This window comes from Arachis stenosperma, chromosome 9 (assembly GCF_014773155.1).
Source record: "Arachis stenosperma cultivar V10309 chromosome 9, arast.V10309.gnm1.PFL2, whole genome shotgun sequence".
Lineage (NCBI taxonomy): Eukaryota > Viridiplantae > Streptophyta > Magnoliopsida > Fabales > Fabaceae > Arachis > Arachis stenosperma.
In genome coordinates, this window is record NC_080385.1 from 162,252,283 (window position 1) to 162,275,089 (window position 22,807).

At 29.4% G+C, this 22,807-nt stretch overlaps 4 protein-coding genes across 4 annotated transcripts; 2 read left to right on the plus strand and 2 right to left on the minus strand.

Annotated features, from left to right (window-relative positions):
• Window positions 1-3,214: 3,214 nt before the first annotated feature.
• Window positions 3,215-6,805, plus strand: LOC130947364 (calcium-dependent protein kinase 11-like). Its single transcript, XM_057876049.1, has 7 exons — window positions 3,215-3,976; window positions 4,666-4,809; window positions 4,955-5,107; window positions 5,193-5,308; window positions 5,682-5,849; window positions 5,981-6,205; window positions 6,475-6,805. The coding sequence occupies exons 1-7, from the start codon at window positions 3,421-3,423 to the stop codon at window positions 6,601-6,603; spliced, it is 1,491 nt and encodes a 496-aa protein (XP_057732032.1). The 5' UTR covers window positions 3,215-3,420; the 3' UTR covers window positions 6,604-6,805.
• A 1,463-nt stretch (window positions 6,806-8,268) lies between these two features.
• On the plus strand, window positions 8,269-10,135 carry LOC130947367 (50S ribosomal protein L21, chloroplastic). The gene is made up of 5 exons (XM_057876051.1): window positions 8,269-8,626; window positions 8,975-9,055; window positions 9,418-9,519; window positions 9,601-9,675; window positions 9,792-10,135. Exons 1-5 carry the CDS (start codon window positions 8,330-8,332, stop codon window positions 9,888-9,890), a joined length of 654 nt encoding a protein of 217 aa, XP_057732034.1. The 5' UTR covers window positions 8,269-8,329; the 3' UTR covers window positions 9,891-10,135.
• Window positions 10,136-10,359: 224 nt separating this feature from the next.
• Window positions 10,360-13,213, minus strand: LOC130947366 (uncharacterized membrane protein At4g09580). Its single transcript, XM_057876050.1, has 4 exons — window positions 12,681-13,213; window positions 12,185-12,455; window positions 11,920-12,090; window positions 10,360-10,948 (listed from the first exon to the last, which is right to left on the minus strand). Exons 1-4 carry the CDS (start codon window positions 12,941-12,943, stop codon window positions 10,817-10,819), a joined length of 837 nt encoding a protein of 278 aa, XP_057732033.1. The 5' UTR covers window positions 12,944-13,213; the 3' UTR covers window positions 10,360-10,816.
• A 1,467-nt stretch (window positions 13,214-14,680) lies between these two features.
• On the minus strand, window positions 14,681-19,700 carry LOC130951826 (NAC domain-containing protein 30). Its single transcript, XM_057880562.1, has 4 exons — window positions 19,540-19,700; window positions 18,459-18,630; window positions 17,854-18,125; window positions 14,681-15,556 (listed from the first exon to the last, which is right to left on the minus strand). The coding sequence occupies exons 1-4, from the start codon at window positions 19,558-19,560 to the stop codon at window positions 15,023-15,025; spliced, it is 999 nt and encodes a 332-aa protein (XP_057736545.1). The 5' UTR covers window positions 19,561-19,700; the 3' UTR covers window positions 14,681-15,022.
• Between the last annotated feature and the right edge of the window lie 3,107 nt (window positions 19,701-22,807).

Here is a 22,807-nt window from a genome sequence, read left to right on the forward strand (position 1 = left end):
ATAACTTGACCCGAGTCGGGACAGATTTTGCTCAAGACAGGGTATGGTCGGGTTTAGAGTGTACCCACCCCCGAATATATACATATAAACACTTTTTAGGAATTAAGATTTGCCTCACATCACACATGATTCATAACTTCAGTCTATACTCTATAGCCATGCAAGATAAACTCAATCATCGCCACCTAAAATCTTTTTCTTCTCGACTTCTTCATAAAAAAAGCACATAGCTCCTGTCATGTTGTTGCTAAGTCTATCGCCACTTACCTATTCACAACTCTCATCTTCCTTCACAGTCAGGGACGGACCCACGTTTAATATAGAAGGGGCATTTGTCCCCACAAATTTTTTTTAAAAAAAGTAATACTTATATACATATATACCACTTATTATATTATATTTGTCTCAAAATAAAATATAAATAGTTTTTTTGTATTTTATGTTAAAAAATATTTTGTTAAACTTAACACATAATAATAATTATATTATTAAATTTGATTTAGTATGAAAAATAAATAAATACACTCAAAAATTAGTGATAATTAATTATATTATATTAGTTAATTAATTAATAATTAAATTAAAACTTAATTTTTTAATTAAATACAACTTATATTATTAGTGATTTTTTAATAGAAGACTATAAAATAATAAACTTCTAACTAAATTAAACTGTACTTATTATTATTAGAAAGGGTAAGAGAGAGCAGTAGAGAAAAAGTTTGTGTGTATTCAAGTTGTGTAAAATGATACAATATAGAAGGGTATTTATAGGTGCTAAGAGAATCAAAATAATAAAGACGTAATATCCTATAATAAATATTTAGATATGTTAAATAATGCTAATTGATCTAATTGATCCTAATTATACTCTAACAATTATATTCAATTAATTGATATACATAATATTAAATTGTGTGATACTTAAATATCTCAATTAGTTGATATAATTAATCCACCGTAATGAATTGTATTTAATGAGTTAAAAGAAATAAATCAAAAAACATTCTAAGAAACATGCCACGTCAACTTTATCATTAAGTAGAAAAATTCGATTTTTATATAATAGAATAAATAGAATAGATAGATATCTCATTATTCGTTATTTTAACTTATCTATTATATATTTTTTTTATATTTACCACTCAATATATTAAAATACTTATATATCTAGATAAGAATTACATAGATACTTAATTAAAAGAGCATTTAATTTTTTTAAATATAATAACAGTTTTAATTTCTTTGATTTTTCTTTTTACATTTTTTTGTGTGTTTTTTTTTAAATAAAAGACAAGCCTATAGCAAAAATAAGAAGAGATTGCCGTATTTATTGAAGAGGGAAAAAACAAATATAATTGAAATTCATACATTTAAAATGTGTTTGAACTTTGAAAAATGAGATGAGACATAAGAACCCACAGACACTTGGTTTCAATGAATCTGTTTACACCATTCAACTCAGTATTCTTTAGCTTTCTGTTTTTTTCTCTTTTATTTCATACGAATTTATCAGTGCCAAATATGCATCACATAGAGTATTTTTTAACTCCATCCTAATCCATATATTATCTTTGTCAAACAAAATATAAAAGATAGTAAATAAATTAAAGTTATTATTATTTAAATATATTAGTATTTTTTGTATTTTAAATTAATTAAGATCTAAATGAAAGATAACATTAATTTAAAAAAGTTAAATTAAAATTAACTCAAACATTGATATTTAAATTATAAAAAAAATTGATTTTCATATTTTATAAAATATTATACTGGCAGTAATTGTAAATATGACGCTACTGAGAATTAAATAAAGTAACACAGATAAAACAAATAAAAAAATAAAAAATAACTTAATCTTGTATAAAATTTACCTATAAAATTCTGTACCGAAAAATGAATTTAATTTTAGTATATTAATAATATAAAATATTTTATATAATCATTCAATTCAATTAGATTTATCTATTTAGGTCATTATTGAAAAATAAATTTAAAATACCAACATACAATTACTTTAAATTAAGCAATAATTATCAATACTATATAAGGAACACACTATTCTACTAAGAACAATTGCCATAAGGAATAATTTTCTAATTTTTTATACTAATATTAGAAAGTTTATATAATACTATATAATAATATTATCATTATAATACTATATGATATCAAAAAAAAAAATCACCGTGCTAATATAATATTATCAATATTATATAAATCATCTTTGTATTTTTTTCTGTGCATATATAATATTTAATTAATACATTAAGACATATATAATATTTTGTTAATATATATAATATAAAGTGATTTACAAATTATTATTAATTCATATATAATGTATAATTAAATTTAATGAATTCAATTAGAATAAATAATAAATTATTTATTTTATTTCAGACTTTATAAATGAATAAATTAATTAACTAATATAACAAATTATAATTAATGTAGTAAAATTAATTAAGTAATATATATTATAATAAATTATATTAATATTTAAATATCTAATCAAATCAATTAGCTGATATAATTAAGTCATGATAATAAATTATATTAAATGAGTTAAAATAATTAAATTGGGAAACATTTTCCGAAGCATGCCACGTCAGCTTTATCATTAAGTGCAGACATCCGATTTTTATATAATAGAATATATAGATAGAATAGATAACTTCTTTTTGAATATATTAAATATATTTTTTTAAAAATTATATTCCAAATTCTTCATAATCTCTTTTAATTTTTTAATTTATTAATAATTTAGTGTATTTGTATTACAAATTTTATTTAGATATATTAAATTATCAATAGTTTCAAAAATAAAAAGTCAATTATTATAAAAAAGTATTAATTTTTTTAATTTAAAAAGGTACGTACATTTTTTATTTCATTTGGTATTTAAGAAATTCTTAACATATTATTTTATTACTCTAGTAAAATAATATCCTAATGTAATTTTAATTTTTTATTTTTTTTGAAAAAATACAGTTTCAGTATTATTTAACCCATGTTCTCATTTATATACGAACAAAAAGAAAATTATTTCATCAAAATGACTATAAAAAAAAATGAAAAGACCATTATAATTTTCAATAATAATCCTTAAAAAAAAGGGGGACAAACAAATCCAAAACATGAATAATTATAGCCTTGACAATTGTTGCACTGAAATTAAAAAGAAAAATAAATGGTGGCCATTTGAAGGCTAATATAGCATAGCACCAACAACACACCACAAACAAGAAAATCTTGCATTTGTGTGAAACACAGTTCACAGAGAAAGAGAGATAGAAGGAAAGAAAGAGAAGAGAAAAAGAGAACCAAAAAAAGAGAGAGAAAAGAGGGTAAAGTTACAATCTTTATCTGTTTTGATCACACCCCATTAGAGTTTTTTCTTTCATTTTTTCTTCTGAGATGCAGAAGCATAATAATCCTGCAGCAAAACCATGTTCAAAAGGCAGTAACACTGTGCTGCCACATCAAACCCCAAGATTAAGGGACCACTACCTCCTTGGGAAGAAGCTTGGTCAGGGGCAATTTGGTACAACATATCTCTGCACACAGAAATCCACAGGGAAGCTCTATGCCTGCAAATCAATCCCAAAGAGGAAGCTTCTTTGCCAAGAAGACTATGAAGATGTGTGGAGGGAGATTCAGATCATGCACCATTTGTCAGAGCATCCAAATGTGGTGCAGATTCAAGGGACCTATGAAGATTCTGTGTTTGTGCACATTGTCATGGAGCTTTGTGCAGGGGGTGAGCTCTTTGATAGGATCATACAGAAGGGGCATTACAGTGAGAGAGAGGCTGTGAAGTTGATAAAGACCATTGTTGGTGTTGTTGAGGCTTGTCACTCTCTTGGTGTCATGCATAGGGACCTCAAGCCTGAGAATTTTCTCTTTGATACGCCTAATGAAGATGCTAAGATGAAGGCCACTGATTTTGGCCTCTCTGTCTTCTACAAGCCAGGTTGGTTTGTGAGTTCTTTCTTACACCCACCAAATGTTTGTTTTAATGATTGTGTGATTGGAAGATTCAATCTTTATTGGTTGTTGTTTGGAAATGAATTGTGGGAAATTGTTTTTGATTTTGTTGCATGTTATCATTGCTTTATTATTCTGTGTTCTACAAGCCAGGTTCGTTCATTCATGATTTTTAGTTATTGTGAGACTGAAAGATTCATTCTTTGTTGGTTGTTATTGGAAATTAATTGTGGAATTGTTTTGGTTTATTACTCTGTGTTCTGCTAGCCAGGTTCATTCATGAGAGAATTGTGATGTGTGTGACATTCCCGTGCTTTCTATGATCATTGTGAGATTGAAAGATTCAATATGTATAGTTGTTACCTGTTATTGTAGTTGATTTCACAATATTGATGATCGTTCCTTTGTGTCAAAATCATGGAATGCTATAGTCTTTCATTTGCTATTTTTTTTTTATTTTTTTCTGGATTTAGTGTGGTCTTAATTCCATAAACCTAGCTAACTGATGTATTCATAGGGTGGGACTGATTGTATTGTCCACAAGGAGCATGAATTTTTAAATATCATCAATGTTCTTGATCACAAAGCATCTATGTGTTTTTTTCTCATTTGGAACATGGATTTTTCCTCGTATGACCTGTCATTAGATTTTATTTGTTTTGTTTCTCCCTGCAGGACAGTCTTTCCACGATGTAGTTGGAAGTCCCTATTATGTTGCCCCTGAGGTGTTGTGCAAGCAATATGGACCCGAAGTGGATGTATGGAGTGCTGGTGTTATCCTTTACATCTTATTGAGTGGAGTTCCACCCTTCTGGGCCGGTAATTATCTTAATGCGTATTGTGATTTCTAGTTCTATTGAATTGCAACTGTTTAGTGTTTCTTTGCTGTATATTGTAATGTTTAGCCATCTAATTGTTATATTCTTTATTCCTGAGCTGAATGCACTTCTTCTATTATCTGCAGAAACTGAGTCTGGAATTTTCAAACAGATTTTACATGGGGAACTGGATTTTGTATCTGAACCGTGGCCAAGTATCTCAGAAGGTGCTCAAGATTTGGTAAAAAGGATGCTGGATAGGGACGCCAAGAAAAGAATTACGGCTCATGAAGTCTTATGTGAGTTCTTTTGGTATTAGTTGTGACTGTATTTTCATGTTTCTGCTGGTGAATGATCTAATCACATATGAATTTGTGTAATCAGGCCATCCTTGGATTGCTGATGAGGAAAATGCACCTGACAAACCTTTGGATTCCGCTGTTTTGACACGGCTGAAGCATTTCTCAGCAATGAATAAACTTAAGAAGATGGCACTGCGTGTATGTTGGACATTCACCTTTTCACTTTTCCATTTGATTTCAATATCGATATTGATTTTGTCTAAACTTTATTCTACTAATCTACTGAATGATACTAGTTTATAATGATTCATGGCTTCAGAGCTGAATGGTAATTTATATTAGTTATTATTTATCTTCAAATTTCACATACAAAACTTCCAATATCTATGTGATCTTTATGTGTAGTAATATTTCTGTTTTGTTCCAGTAAGTGATGATGAAATCAGTGATAATTTATTTGGATCATATGTAATTCATAATGATATAAAATTTTATATGCTCTATCCAGTAGATGTTCATTTAGATAAGGTGATCGATCATGTTTAGTTTAACTTTGAAAAATTCCTTCCAGGTCATAGCTGAAAGACTTTCCGAGGAAGAAATAGGTGGGTTGAAGGAGCTATTTAAAATGATCGACACGGACAACAGTGGGACAATAACATTTGAGGAACTCAAGGATGGTTTGAAAGGTGTTGGCTCCAATCTCATGGAATCTGAAATTAAATCCCTCATGGAAGCGGTATGGAGATTTTTCATTATCATAGAAGTGATATTAAGGTTTAATAGTATGTCGCATCGGTTCATAGTTTTTTGCTTTGGCTTTGTGTTGAGTTGGGTGACCATTTTGCTGTCCCTTGTAAATCTTGGCAGGCTGACATAGACAACAGCGGAACAATAGATTACGGCGAATTTCTTGCTGCTACACTGCACTTGAATAAGATGGAAAGAGAGGAGAATTTGGTCGCAGCTTTCGCCTACTTCGATAAAGATGGTAGTGGTTACATTACCATTGATGAGCTTCAACAGGCTTGTAAAGACTTCGGCCTAGGCGAGGTACATCTCGACGAAATGATCCAAGAGATTGATCAAGACAATGTAAGTTTCCAATTACAATCTATGAAGTTCATGGTATCTAGTTTTAAGATTTGTGAAAGCGAAATCCATTCTTGTTCTCTTCTAGAGTATCGTGTCGGATGCTTCATTCATAATTTTAGACACCTCTAACTATTTGTACCAAATATCGTATCGTATCAGTATCAGTATCTGTGCTTCATAGATTAAAGTCCTAATTTAGATACTTTATCTTACAATGTGTGGAGTATAATGTGTTGTGATTCAAATTGTGTTGTTGTTGTGATGTTTAGGATGGGAGAATTGATTATGGGGAGTTTGTAGCTATGATGAAGAAGGGTGATCCAGATATGGGGAGGAGCAGAACCCTGAAAGGCAATTTGAACTTCAATATTGCAGATGCATTTGCAGTGAAAGAATAGACTTCTTGAGAATGCTAACTCAACTACTAATAATCTTTTTGTACAGTTAGGAAACATGAATATGGTAGAAGAGAAAAGGAAAAAAAAAAAGAAAGAAAGAAAAACCTTAGTCAATTTTATAGAGCTACATCATCATCATTATAAATCTGTTCTATGTGTATTTGAACTTTGTTTATTTTCTTCACCCTATGGTTTATTCTATTTGCTTCCCTTTGTTAACATCCGGTGAAATTGCATATATTTCATGAATTTTTAACTTACAATGTTTTTAACAAAGAAAAAGGAAACAATTAGGTGAATGGCATCGCTAAAAAGATTAACTAATAGGTGTTTTCAAAATATTTGTTTAAAATGTTAGATGTAGAAAATTTGTATTAAAAAGACAAAAAAAAAAACTTTTCATCATATTTATTGTATAAAAATTTGAAAAGTTTATAATAATAACCTTAATTAGTATTTTTAAGGATTTATTAGCAAATTTTTAAAAGAATTTAGTAATTATTGTTTTTTCATGTAATCTTACTTATAAATTTAAACAATATAGCCTTTTTTTTTCCACTTGTATTTTTAACCCGATTATATTTGCTTTAAGTTAAATTTAATTTAATAAATGAGTAAAAAAATGGAAAGAGAAACAATATACACTGTATTTTTTACTATTAGAGTTTATTTAAATTTTTTAAAATTATTATATACATACAAAAATCAGTCATTATATATTTATATATAAATATATATTATTTAATTTATTTTTATGTATATTTTATATGAATGACTAATTTAATAATTAATTTTTTATATAGACATAATATAATTGGTAAATTTTGCCTATTAAATAAAATAAAAAATCTTGAGAATTAACAGTTTATAATAATTTTGGTTAATATTTGGCCAGTACAAATATTAAATTATTTTTAATATAATTTTTATTCGTTTATACATATAAATTTTAATAAATGTGAATATAAGTTGTATTAATTTATGTGTATAAATTTTAATAAATATAAATATAAATTATATATTTTTTATAAAATTTTATAAATATAAATATAAATTATTGTTAACTAATTATTAATTTAAAATAATATTTATTAACCATATAATATTACATTAAATTTTATTCATTTCAATTTAATTTGTGTATTATATGAAATAGATATCAAATATATTAATTCACCTAATGATTTAATAATTATTTTTGCATAACATTTTCATTTGAAATACTCACCCAATTTCCATAATCCAATCAAATTTAAAGTCAACTTTGATCAAATTTTAAACATTGTTGCCATCTTTCCACGACTTTTTTTTTAATGAAACTAAAAGTAATGATATATTTTAATATTATAATTTTTTATATTTTTTAAAAATATAAAAAATATATTTATATCTCAAATTTTGTAATTTTTTAATAAAAATTTCTTAGTTTGATTTCTATATTTTTTACAAAAGTTCAATTTTTACTTTTTTAATTAAACAGTTTTACGTTTAAAAACAACATGCCATCGATTTACATTTTAAAAAAAATCATTTCTACTCCAATATAAAAAACAAAAAGTGTTCCCCATCTCATAACTCACAGTCTCACATCCGTCTTAAAAAAGAAAAAAAAAAGTAAAAAATATAATTTTTTTTAATTGAAAAACATAGATAGTAGTTCTGGTAAATAGAAAACGGATAGGAATATAGAGGATAGGCCAGAAGCCTCTCTCTCTCTCTCTCAACAATGGCTTCTGCAGCTGCATCTCTTTCTACAATATGCACTTCCTTCACAACCCATTGCGCAATTTCCAACCATAGCCCCAAAACCCCATTCTCTCAATCCACTTTCTTCCCATTCTCTCGTACTCACTCTCTTTCTCTCTCCTTCCAACCCACTCTCTCTCCTCGCTTACCCCTCCTTCCTCCCAAATCCTCTGACACTGCCCAAGCTCTCTCCGACCCTCAACCAGCAACGCAGCTTGTTCAGTCCCCACCGCTTCAGCCTCCGTCTTGGGAGCCTGGTCTCTTCGCTGTCGTCATGGTTTGTTCACTTCATCAAAATGCTACCTTTTTTTATTAAATTTTCGATTTTGAGTATTTTCCGGAGTGCCCAATTGCTTAAAGTGAATTCAGTTCGTTTTTAAAATGTGACCCTTGACGGTATTAATTGGTATTTGCACTTGAGTTTTCAGAATTGTGGGTACCCAAATTGTTTCAGTTATTGTTTTTATTTTGTGCAACTGAGAATATAAATCTTCGTGTAGAATGAATACTTGAGATGAATTTTCAGCTTTTACTATCGATTATATGGTTGTTTTCTTTTGTGGTTCATGCAAGTATCTTGTGGTGTTTGAGCTGAACTTGTTTCAATTAATGGCGAGTTGTTTAGGTTGGTGGACGCCAATATATTGTTCACCCTGGTCGTTGGATAACTGTTCAGAGGCTGAAAGGTGCTAAGGTTAATGACAAGGTACATACATACCTTTAATATAGTTAGTTTATTATTGAATTGCTCTACTCTTGCTATGTATTTAGAAGTATGGTCCACTGTTATTTTGTAGAGTGATTTTGTTTGGAATAATTGATCAATAGATGTTTGTTGTTTATCAACAATATAGACTTGAGACCAATTCATGGTCTCCGAACTATGGGTTAGGATCTGTAACTATCTTTTAATGAATCAGACTTTAGACCTGTGGAAAAATGAGATTATGTTTGAGGGATTAGTGCTGATGCTGCTAAAGTGATAATAATTTGTGCATATCTATCCATAACTTAAGAAACTTCTTTAGCTTTCAGTTGTTTAATTTTAGCTCTTGGAGGCATATGCAGATTGCTTTACATAGGGTTTTGCTGGTTGGCACTGATACATCTTGCTACATTGGAAGACCAGTTGTGACAAATGCTGTGGTATATGCAACAGTGGAAGAGCAGGTATATGCTACATCTTGCTACATCTTTTCTATTCGACGAAGAAAAGACACTTCCGCCTTAACCATGTTATTCGTAATGCAGGGTTTAGATGACAAAGTAATTGTCTTCAAATATAAAAAGAAGAAGAAGTACCGCAGAACCATCGGACACAGACAGGTAACAAAACATTCAGCACTTGAGCATCTGCTTCTGCAAACAATATTTATCAAATGCTTCTTGTTTATAAACTATAAAGTGTGATGTTTGATTTGGTTTTCAACCTGTTATTACAGCCAAATACACGCATAAGGATAAATAGCATTATGGGCTATGAGAACTACCCAAAAGTTACTATGGACGATATCAAGGACAAGGAGGATAAGGATTCATGAGCATCTCTTGTACTGTGCCAATATTTGTATCTTCTTGAATCTTTTACTCATAAAGCTATCATTTTGTTATAGTTGATTTTGCTTGTACTTAGAGGAGCTGTTTAAATTCATATCTGGCTAATGTATGCCATATTGTAAACTCTAGTTCCTAAACACATTGCCATTTTTCATGTTTCCAATTGTCACATTCCAGTTTTAACTAGAGAAGATTCAGCATGGAATTATTGCACTTTCAGCTTTTGTTACCCATCCTTCTTGATCATGTTTATATTTTACAACACATGATGGAAACAAATCAAATTTGCAGTTTTGTCTCTGATTAAACCAATAGAGATACAATTTGCAAATTTGATACTGTACTTCCAATACATGACATGATACATACAATGTGACAATCATGCCTACTAATTTCTCCACAACTGTTTGTGGAAGCATAGAGTTGGAGAGGATCAAAATTGAACAGAGAGAATTAAATGAATTTCTCTATTATAACATATATTGATAAACAATGATACAGAGTCAGTTCCTATATGGTGTAAGGCACATATGCTGACAGCTTCACAAGAACATTTATCAAATCCTTCCCCTGATGCCAAAATGGCTACATTATGAGTAACTTAAATGCTCCATTAGAACCCTTGGCCCTTGCTGGATGATCTGATCCCCACTGAACTAATTCTACATTTACCCTCTTCTAGCCATCAAAATGGAAAATAATAATGAAAGAAAAAACAAAAATAATAAAGAACAAAGTGGCTCCACCATATAAAATAAAATGGGGCATATCCTGTTTTTAATTAATAATAATACATCCTTTCTCAACGATATATTGGTTAATCATAATCCACTTTGATCAATAGTCAAAATCTAATTCAATGATTAAGTAACTTGCCATTGATGATATGTGTGGTGAGCCAGCATAGCTTTCATTCATACACTCGCTTCCTCTTCAAAAGTGTAGGACATATGGCAACAAAACCAATGAGGAATAGAACTGAGAATGTCTTGAAATCATATAGATCCTTCAATGACTTTAGATCCCCAAGAGCAAGACCAGCCTATTTAAATAACAATGGAAACATTAGTAGTACAATTACATAAATGCAGAACAACTACCACATCGGTATAGACAAACCAGGTCAGAATTTAACTTAGCCTCTAATCTGGGAGTTTGGAATCAAACGAAGTGAAAAATATAATGTAATTAAAATCAGAACGACATATAGCAGAAAAATGAAAACAGCATACTAATATAAAATGACTATCAGTCTAACTCATGATCAAAGAAACCAAATGAGTGAGAAACTGTTTTTTTTCTTTTATTTTTAATTTTTTTTCTGGTAGATATAGATTAGTTTTTTGAGTATGAAATTGAAAACAAGCAAATACTCGGTATCCAAATGGAACCATTCTTATTACTTCAATTATCCAATCCAGGTAGATGACCCGAAACACACTCTGATCATGAGGAAAAAAAGGTTTGGACATAGTTCTCTAATAGTAGTGTACAGCAAAATGTAATGAAGAAACCTAAACAAACTTGGGAGTAGGAACTACTCTTCATGATCATGACAAAACATTCCAATTTTAACTATTTTGAACAGATAAACTTCCAAAGTTCCTAAGCTATAAAAAAGAAAGCTGTTAAATTGTCATTAGCAGAGCTTATGGAATAGCATGAGCAACTTAATTCATTTGAGGATCAAGATTGGTCCCCTTAAGTTGATGCGATTATCCAACAAATGTTGCAAGAAACTTCCACAAAGACCCTTTGCCCATATATTCCTGGTTGCCCACTTTGAGTAAGAGGACACATTGATCATATACATCGGAGGTTGAGTTCAAGAAGCTTAAAGTTTAGAAGCCAGCAGGCAACTAGAAGACAACTAACCAGAATGAGCTAAAATCACTCAATAATTAAGGCATAAATATGTAAACAAACTAGGATTACCACAATATCAAGCTGAGCAGAAACAGGAAAGGGAAGAACATATCTTAAAATTACAGCAAGATGGGCACAAAAACTTACTCTGACAGTAATATACGACGCCGGAATAAGACCGATCAATGTTGCCAAAAAGAATATATGAAATGGTACATCAACAATGGGAGATGCCAAATTGATGAAAAGATTTGGCAAAGTTGGTGTTATCCTCAGAAAAAGCATGTAATTCAGCAACCTATCCCTACGCTTTGCTATCTGATTAAAGCAAAAGAAAACCAAGTTACAACAAAGTTAACATCACAAAGTTCAACCTATCTTATTCCCACATGAACACAAAAGAAACACAAACCTCAGCTTGGAAAAACCTTAACTTCTCAGGCCACAACCAAGAAACCAAAGGGCGTCCGATTAATTTAGACAAGAAGAAGCAAGAGGAAGCACCGGCAGTGGCATTGAAAACAACAAGAAGGATTCCCCGAACAACGCCGAAGAGCGCCCCAGCCAAAAGAGACATGAAGATGGTCCCGGGAATCATGAAGGTCTGCATGAAGATGTAGGTTGAGCAGTAACCAAGAATGAACGGGGCAGGGTGGTTACTCGCATATGCTGAAAGATTCTCTCTGTACACAAAGAAACAACACAATAAACTACACAAAAAGATTCAAACACACCCTTACACTCAAAAGTCAAAACAACACAACAAATTCCAAAATTTTCTTTTTTTTTTTCCACAAAAAAAGAGGCTTTCTCCCCCCCCCCCCCCCCCCCCGGGGTCTAAATCACTAATGTTCATCTAATGCTAATTTGATTCAAATAAATCAATGAAAAGAGGGATCTTTATTTACTTGAGGAGGCGAAGATCGGAGAGGGTGCGTGGGAGCTTGATGCGGCCGAACTCGGAGGCGGGCATGGTGAGGTAGATGTAGAAAAGGCCGGTGGCAAAGAGGAAGAATACGGCGACGGCGGCGGCGAATTCGCAGGTGTTGAGAGGGAACTTCTCCGATTTGGGCTTCTTGGCGGCGGGGGAGTCGTCCTCGCCATTGTTCTCGAGGTCCCTGAGGAGCAACCTACCGGTATCGACCGCCGTGACGCTCCGCGGCGCCGGCATCGTCGTCGGCAGAAGGTGGATCCGATCACGGCACTGGCATTCGGGGGTTTATGGAATGGAATTTGGGCGATTACTTGAAAATGAAATTGGGAACCCTAAAGACAGGATCTTTGAGCTGCAATTTCAATTTAATTCGAATTCGAATGCGAAAGCGTGTGGTGGTGTGTTGTGATGTGAGGAAGAAGGAAGAAGGAAGCTCAGCGTCACCGAAAAGAAGAAAACTATGTTTTGGAATTTTAATTTCTTTTTTTCGTTTTCTTACTATTACACCAAAACATTTATTTCTTTATGTATTTATATGTACTCACTCCATTTTGGAGCCACTTCATTTTCATAACATCATTTTTTTCCTGGATAATATCTAGCGGAATTAACGGGACTGGTTTTTCTCACAGTTATTATTTTTGGATTATATTGTTAAAATCAGTTGATAAATAGTGACGAATAAATTTTGGAAGTTCTATTTGGGGTCTAATTTTTGAAAGATCATGGCCCTCTTTTTTTTGGTCTTGAAAGATCATGACTTTAAAAGTAAGAAAAAATGTTTTTGTTTTTGGTTTACTCAGGAACTGAGAACAGGAAAATGGGCCAAAGCCTAAGCAAGGAAAAATGTTTTAATACCAAGAATTTAGAATTGTTGGGTTTTAGACCAAGTTACGAAGCCAATTGCCCAATTGTGTATATGGGCTCTTTATGGTTTGAATATCTCCAAAATTATTAAATCTTCATTTGATTAGGCAGCTCTATTTAAGTTTTAAGCATGAATTATTACAGATTGATCTTTGGTTGTGTTGACTATGAAGAAGTCAATACCATTGAATCAATGATTTATAGTTTCTCACTCTCAAAATGCGTTACTATTTACTAATCGACCCGGGTGGTCCAAAGTGCATGTAGGTGGTCCTCAATAATCTCAAGCTTTAATTTCAGAAGAAGCTGACTCAATGATAACTAAGCCACTGTGACGTGTAAGGGAAAATACAATACATGTGTTATTATTATATAATGCAGAAACTCAGTTGTAGTTAATTTAATATAAAGTTGATAGTTAATAATCGTTAAATAATAATTTAATCAAACTTATATAATTTTATCGAAAAAGTATAGGAAACCAATGACCTAAACGTACAATGTGTACAATAAAAGTTTAGGAAGTATTAGAAATATGACCATTAGTATTACATTGTCCTGTCAGATTACGCTTTTGGGATGAGTGGGTTCATAACATGGTATCAGAGTTCTAGATCCGAAAGATTAAGAGTTTGATCTTTGATAAACTCCAAAATTAAGCTTTATTATTTCTGGTATGGGTGATGTTCATTTTATTCATAGACTAAAGATTTAGCTTATTGTATACATTATACGCTTAGACCATTGGTTCCCTAGCAGTACTCAATTTTATCTAACGACTCTCAATTATCAATTTCATATATATATATATATATATATATATAACAATTTTATATGTGCATTTAATTAAATAACATTATATAAAAAAAAATTAGTAACATATTTTATAATGTCAGTCATCAATATTAAAATATATAATATTGTCAGAAAAAATATATAACCACCATTAGCATTAAAAAACAATAAAGATATTAAAGGGCACAATAAGAAAGAGGATGAGATGTACATTTTTAAATATATAGTGATGAAGAATAGTAACAGAAGTTAAACTTAGCATCCAAAAAATAAAAAACAAAGTTAAAAAGAGAGAATTCATGCACGAGCATCTCTTTTGAACCTCTAAACAAATTAAAGTAGAGGAGATTCTTCACTCTTCATAGGAATCTCCATTATCACCACCACCATAGAAAAAAAATAATAATAACATACACTACTATCTCCTAACCCATCTTTAACCTTCCATTTCATCAATCTCCAACTTCTAAATTAACACGTGCGTCACAAGATAAATATGGAAACAACCTATTTATATGATATAGTAATAATGAATATTACATAATATATATATATATATCCACCATATGCATCATTCTCTAGTTAAAGACTTCAATTATTTTTTGGATATATATATATATATATAGACACACATACAAGTTAATTAATGATTAATTATGAACCAGGGAAACAACCTAGATGATGATTGATGGTCATGAATTGGGACATGTTTGGATTTGATGAGAAGTAATTAGAAGTATCAGCAAACAAGTTATCCAAGCTTTTCCAATCAATATTGTTGTTGTTGTTGTTGTTGTTCCTGTCATCACTGCAATACTCTTCATTGTTATTATTAATGGATGATGATTCTTTGACTGCAAAACTTGTTGTTGTTGGGCTATCTAGCTGTGGAAGCTCAATGAGTTGTTGATGATTATTTGATATTACAAACTCTTGTTCTTGATGATGATGATGATGATCTGAACCGAAGGAATGACTAAAATTTGTACCTTCAGTAGGGTGATTCAGAAGATGAGTTTCTGAAGTTAGAAGATCTGTGATTGATAAGGGCCTTCCACCATAGCTACTTTGATCTCTGAAATAATGTGCTTGATGATGATGATTACTACACCATGGATCAAACCCTAATTGCCTTTGATGACTTGGACTTGGTTTCCGAAATGCTCTACATACAACCCATCCTTCTTCCTGTAATATTCAATTATATTAGTCAACGCTTGATTATCAAGAAATTAATGTAAATTTTTAAGATAAATAATTTTATGATGCAGTTACACTAAAAGTCTGGAGTTTAATTTTGGGTTAATAGTCAAATTAGTTTTTGAAAGATAAGACATTTTTTAAATTCGTTCTTGAAATATTTTTTCAATCAAATTGGTCATTCAAAAATTACGAATTAATCATATCTATCCTTCAGTTACTCCATTCATAATTTTCGTCATCAATTTCATAATTTTCGTCAACAATTGATGATGTGAAATGTTAACTAATAGCATACATGACACATAACATGTTGAATTAGACGTTGACTAAATATGTTTACGAAAATCTATCAATTTAGTCATTAGGTCATATTAGAAATAAGATTTTTGTAATTGGGAAAAATGACTAAATTAATAAATTTTTTATAAACATATTTTGTCAATATCTAATTAGATATATCAGGTACTATATATGTTATCAATTAACATTTTACAACATTAATATTTGAAGAAAATTATTAATAGAGTTACTGGAGAACAAATATGATTAATTCGCAATTTTTAAAGGACCAATTTGATTGAAAAAATCTTCCAGAGATGAATTTAAAGAACGTCTCATCTTTCAGAGACTAATTTGACTATTAATCCATTTAATTGTTGATGATCTTAAAAGAAACAATTTTTAGTACAAAGCAAATAATAAAAAAACGAAATGTGTTAGAGATATAACTATTTACATGACTCTTTATTTATGATTTTTTTTTTACCAACTAAAATAATCAATTTGTATGAGCAAGCAAGACTAAAAGTAAAATAAAATAAAAGTAAGTAGAGATAATAAATTAGATATATTAATTATAAGCTTAGAAGGATATTATGTATGAACTATGAAGTTGTGTAAGATAAGATAGAGAAAGTAGGAGAAGCGTGTTATGATTTGCATTTGGCTCTTGGGCTTTATGAAAAGCAAAGTAACTTTTATGAGTAAGTGCGATATGTTTTCATTACATGGTTGACATTACTACGTATTAACGATTCTCAATCATAACGCCAAAATATGGTTGCCTCATGCTTCAAAAAACAATGTTTGTTATGAAATTTCTTAGGGATATCATCTTTAATTTAATAATTTAAAATGTTCAAAACATTTTACGAATAACTCTTGTGTTTAGCTAATTAATTAATGCTCAATATAAACGCAATGCATGCAAGAACATTACTCAATGATTTTCAATTGCACCCTAATAATGATCATCATTAGTAAGAACTAAGAACGCCTTTAATGTTATATTGGTTAAAAATTGATGAAATCTAGAAGCTCTTTTATAGAACTTAGCAAAACAATTAATAAATAAATAAAGATGATATAATTTAACAATCACTATAGCTAGGTCCACATTATTATTTCTGAAAAGAATAAAAAGTTTAAGTGTATGAGAAAGGGAAAAAGATAAGTTGAAAGCATTATTGTGTAATTGGAAAAAAGAGTGATGACTACTGTATATATGTTTGAAAATAAAGATGGAGTGTGAAAGAGGAAGAAAAGTGGAATAATAAGAATGGTTTTTGACATCCTATTTACTATAAAAATATATGTTTGCCTTCTCTTTTCACTTATGACTTTTGAAAAGCATAAGATCTTTTTCATGTTAATTAAATTACAAATAATGTTAAAGAATTATTAGAATTTAGTATTTTGATCATCAATTAATGATTAATGTCTAAAAATATATATCAAATTATATTATTGAATTATTATATTAAAAGAATTGAATTACTATAATTAAAAATAATAATAATAAATAATAAATTTTGATAGTTATCTAATATTTTTTTAAATGATATACTTTTGTTATTTATTTAATTGCTAGCATTAATTAGCCATTAAGATGTAGCTAGATACTAAATTATTTTAAGAAAAAAAAATCGAAAATAAGTAAGTATTATTTATACTAAATAATACTTTATATTCTGTTGATGTATTTGAATGTTTTTTTTGGTTAATTGTTAGTCGAAAATAATAAATTGTGTGGTCCTGTAGCATTATTAATTGTTATTTTTTATTAATAATTAATTTATTTAAGGTGAAAATTCAGGTGAAGTCGACTTTATGTGAAGTTGATATCTGAGAGTCGACTCTCAAATATCAACTTCAAGTAAAATCGACTGCACCTAAATTTTTACATTTATTTAACTGTTTTTAATTATCAACTTTATATAAAGACGAGTACACCTAAATTTCTATCAAATTAAAAATTAAAACAATGTAGAGAAAGAACTTGCCTGAGGAGGGCCATGTTCAGAGGTTTGATGGCGATATTCGTGCATGATCCAATCAGTTTTGCGGCCATTAGGGGCACGTCCTTTGTAGAAGACCAAAGTCTTCCTCATACCAATGATCCTGTTCTTGGACATAACAGCCTTGTCTCTCCCAGTTGCTTTCCAGAATCCAGCAGCAGTTGCTCTGTTTGTTCTTGTTCCTGTTGGATACTTCTTGTCTTTGTGGCTGAAAAAGTACCACTCATTTTGTTCCTCATATCCTAGCTTGCATCTATCTGCACATTATTCAAATTCATCTACATATTATGTGGGAATTTCAACTTATGTACCACACTTACACTTATATATGTTAAAAATATAAAATATACATATATTTTACACAAATATATAATGATTAATTTAGTGACTAATTTTTTATTAAATAATAAATACTGTAAATCTCATTATTATATGTGAATCTTACGCCACATTTAATAATAAAAATTATATAAGAGTGTATAAATTCGGTTAAAAATTTAAAACCAATAAGAAAAAATTAGTTGAGGAAGTTATAATAATATAAGTACTTTAATTTTAATTACATTGTATCTCTATATTGTGATATGTACCTTGTATGTCCCATGGTTCCATTTTGTAGAGATCGATCTCAACTATAACATCTAGATCAATTTTGAGGGAGTTAATTTTCCTCTTGAGGTAATACCCCACAAGTTCTTCTTCTGTTGGGTGAAATCTAAATCCTGGAGGCACACATGATTCCATATCCATTGTTGCTCTCTCCTGATCAAAAACAACCAATAATAACTCATTTCACTAATATCTCTATTTTACTTTTGTTAATTAATGAATAGAGATCGAAAAATATTATCCAAAATTATTGGATTTGAGAGATATATAAATAATGTAGGTATCTAGGGCTGACATATATACATAAGTAATGATGATGATGTAACATTGGTTTTGGACCCAAAGAATAATATTAGTGAAGCATGTGCGATGAGAAAAATTGGCAGACCATGTGTGGAACCCCACCATTAAAATGGAAACAAAAATATGAGATATATATATTATGATTAGTCCTATATATATAAGTAGCAATAGCATGATATTGATTGAAAAAGAGACACAAATATATGCAATAAGTTGTGGCCGAAAAGCTTGACTTTCATTTCTTTGAGTGTAGTGCACTCTCAACACATATACTACTACTCCTAATTCATTTTGCTGGTGGAGAAAGACCTTCTCACCACCACCATTATCATCATCACCATTCATCTCACAATTTTGATATAATATATAACATTCTTTATAAACCTAGCTAGCTAGACACAATTCTACATCTAACCCTAACACTAAATAACTTTTGAGAAAAAAAAATATATTAAAAATTTGGGGAAATAATTTTTTCTTTGATGATGATGACAAGAAATTTTGAAATAAACTTGATCTGATTACACTTTTGCCAAAATCCAAAACATATTAGACATTGGATTGGGACCCTTTATTTCTATATATAGAATATAAAGAAAAAATCTAAAAAGAATAATGTATGAGAAGGTACTAACTAAGCTAGCTAGGCAACACATGAGAATGTGGAGTTTAATTAAAGATCATGGGATTTGTATAATAATAATAATGATGGTAGTGTTTATTAGAAAGGAGATGCATGAAATAATAGTATGTACTCACAGGAATTTGTGTTAGTGTCATATCTTGGATCTTGTTAATTGAAGGTAGAGAGAGAGAGAGTGAGGATGGGAGAATAGATAGAGGGAGAGAGAGGGATGTGAATGTTTATTTAAAGAGAGAAGAGGGTGTATTTATGCGTAGGAAGGAATGTTTGTTGTAAGGTATATATGTAGAGAAAAGAAGCAGATAGAAGAGAATATTATATTTATATTTATATTTATAGAAGGAAGGGTATTGATTGCGCGTGGTTAGGGTGGCAGATGCAAGCAAGCTAAGGGAAGAGGGGGCCAAAAAGTTAGTCTTGTTTGGACGGCGTGACAACAAGTTTTCACGCCACCCCCTTCTTCTCTTCCTTCTTCCACCGTTATTAACCCTTTTCCACCCCAACACCGTTATAATATATTTTTTGAGATTATTATAATTTTTTTATTAATAGTTATATAAAATAATTAATGTCTAATTGCTAATAAATATATTAATGATAATTTTTATTATTATTAAAAATAAAATAAATTACCGCTAAAACTAATTTTTTTCAGTAGTGATACTAAATAAAGAAGTAAAAGCAGCGATATATATTTTAATTTACATTATATATATAAATAGGTAAAGGCTAATGAAAATTTGAGAGCAAAAGAAGAACATATATATGCATGTCACATCATGGTACTGCTACTGCCCATAAACACAAACACAAAGACTGAGGTTTTCAGATGATAAATGGTGTGTGTGTTGGTGCGCCGTCCCTCCACAATTGGCACCATTGATTGGATGACACGTGGCAGAAGAGAGAAGAGCTTGTTGAAGAGGTGTCTACATCAAGGGGGGTGCGTTAATCATTTGCATTCCCTCTTCTCTTATGCAACACCCACAACACCTCCACCACCCTCTGTCGTAATGCTTATCCACTTGTTTTCTATATTTATTTATTAATTAATTACTCTTTTATTCTTAATCTCTTATTAGCAGCTTAACTAGTGCGCTTGCACCCCTATGTACCCTATACATTAATCTACATTTGTCTTTGTTACATTCTCATCAGTTAGTTATACACTTTAATTTTAATATCATAATTGCATATCAAATATACTAATCGGTATTAAGTGAGTAGTCTATCTCACTTCAAAAATTAGTTACAAGGATTAGTATAAATTAAATAGTGTCCAATATTAATTATAATATAGTATTAAAATCTCTTTGATTCAATCTCATTAGATTATTTTGCCTACGATTATTTTTGCAATCAAGTTTAATATTTCAGATAATCATATACTTATATTTCAGAAGATGTAAGATAAGTTACATATTTTTTAAGAATAAGATTTTTTATTTAGAGAATCTATATATACATAAAAATAAAGCACTTCTCTTCTGTTTATTTTATTTTATTTTTTATATTATCTCCTAACTCAATAAATTAATGATTAATTATTTGTCATAAATTTAAATTTTATTTAAATTTTTTTTATTAATTAATAAATTATTATTTATACAAAACGAAATTTGAATCCTTAATAATTTGTTTAAATAGATGAAGAAACTAACTAATATTTTTTCATTATAATCTTTGAAGCAATTTTTAAGGTGACTTAGACTCACTAGCTCAATACCAATTTTATATATATATATATATATATATATATATATATTATTTTATATCTAACATCTTCACATATTTAAACCGGAATCACTAATTTTATATTAGTTTTAATTACTAAGTCATCACTTGTTAGATTGAAATATCATTTCTTAATTTTGTTGCACATCTGAAATTGCTCTTTGATTTTGATTTCTTTCTGTCCGGTAAATAATCACACTTTATATATATGAAACAATAATTATTTGGCAGTAGCTTTCTAGTTACATATATATGGCCTTCAATTCAGTTTTTTTTTAGAGTTGTTCCAGCTAATGTATGTCTTAATTATTGTGAAAGAATACATTTTTGTATATTATCCCCTTGTAAAGTAATACTAAATAAATATAGGTTTCTTTGAGAACAATGCACTCTTTTTGTGTTAAAAATAATGAACAAATCGAAAAGGTCATTTTAGGATTGTATTGTATATATGAGGGGGGTTAGGTTTTATAAAAAAAAAAAAAAAAGATAGCTAATAGATAAAAGGATTAAGTTAACTAGTTTTAATGTGCACATCAAGCTTATATATGTATAAGTTTGGTTACCAACTATGTGTACTTTTCAAGGGTTTATTGTCTTATTCAGAGTGTGGACCCGTTAATTTAATTAAATAAAATTAAGTAAGGTGTAAATCTAGTACAAAAACTCCAATTTATTTAATTAATTATAGTGTGAGGGAGTAGTGATCATTGATCAAAAGCCGAAAGCTTGTGTAGAAAGCTTACTATTATATATGTACTCCAACCACATACAGTATTATTATTATTATTATATACATGAGAGTGCGGTTTACATATATAAGCTATTATTAAATGCAAAAATACAGCATTATTAATATTATAGGCACTCTTTTTGGCAGAAGAGAAGATAGAGCAGTATTTAACCAGCAACTTATCGCCTACAAATTAAGTAATGCCTTAATGCTGACACTGACGTCACTTTGTTCCAACACTTGCTTACATATACATATTTTTATCAACCATGAAAATTAGAATGAGTTTTTTAATTTTGATATTGGGTTGGGTTTATAGTAGTTTTTTTAATAGTGTAAAATTTGGTGCGTTTTTTTATATGAAGATCATAATGGAAATCTTATTTTTTCATCCGTAAAATTTAACTTTTTTATTTTTAAAAACTTACTTTTGACTCTTCGATTGGTGAATTTTAATTTTTTAAAATTTTTAAAATACAAAATATACCTTTTGATTTGTGTTTTAGTATTAAAATTATTTTTAAATGTACAAATTGACCCTCTAATTTATGATTATTTCCATACTAAATTAAAATACATCACTTTTCTATAACTGAGAATAACATAATAAAAATTTTCATATAAAAAACAGCCAATTAGAATCGGCTCGTCACTAAAATTAATTATCAGTATAAAATTTATATTAAAATAAATTAAATTATATATATTTATACACAAATATTTAACAATTAATTTTAAAAATTAATTTTAATGTATAATATTTAAAATTTTTATTTAATTTCATCACTATAAAGCTTAGCTTTATTTGATCAGTTGTTGCCAACAAAAATTAGTACAATTGATAAAGATTAGAATGTATAATATATAACAATATATATTTTAATTTTTATTTGTTATTCTGAAAATATAATAGTGAC

Coding starts and splice junctions, on each gene's coding strand:
- LOC130947364 (XM_057876049.1), top strand. CDS start 3,421: ATGCAGAAGCATAATAATCCTGCAGCAAAACCATGTTCAAAAGGCAGT. Junction 3,977..4,665: donor CTCTGTCTTCTACAAGCCAG/GTTGGTTTGTGA, acceptor TTCTCCCTGCAG/GACAGTCTTTCCACGATGTA. Junction 5,850..5,980: donor TTAAATCCCTCATGGAAGCG/GTATGGAGATTT, acceptor AAATCTTGGCAG/GCTGACATAGACAACAGCGG.
- LOC130947367 (XM_057876051.1), top strand. CDS start 8,330: ATGGCTTCTGCAGCTGCATCTCTTTCTACAATATGCACTTCCTTCACA. Junction 8,627..8,974: donor GTCTCTTCGCTGTCGTCATG/GTTTGTTCACTT, acceptor CGAGTTGTTTAG/GTTGGTGGACGCCAATATAT. Junction 9,520..9,600: donor ATGCAACAGTGGAAGAGCAG/GTATATGCTACA, acceptor TTCGTAATGCAG/GGTTTAGATGACAAAGTAAT.
- LOC130947366 (XM_057876050.1), bottom strand. CDS start 12,943: ATGCCGGCGCCGCGGAGCGTCACGGCGGTCGATACCGGTAGGTTGCTC. Junction 12,091..12,184: donor TAAGGTTTTTCCAAGCTGAG/GTTTGTGTTTCT, acceptor TGCTTTAATCAG/ATAGCAAAGCGTAGGGATAG. Junction 10,949..11,919: donor CGTCGTATATTACTGTCAGA/GTAAGTTTTTGT, acceptor TTATTTAAATAG/GCTGGTCTTGCTCTTGGGGA.
- LOC130951826 (XM_057880562.1), bottom strand. CDS start 19,560: ATGACACTAACACAAATTCCT. Junction 18,631..19,539: donor TGACACTAACACAAATTCCT/GTGAGTACATAC, acceptor GTTTTTGATCAG/GAGAGAGCAACAATGGATAT. Junction 15,557..17,853: donor CTGAACATGGCCCTCCTCAG/GCAAGTTCTTTC, acceptor TGAATATTACAG/GAAGAAGGATGGGTTGTATG.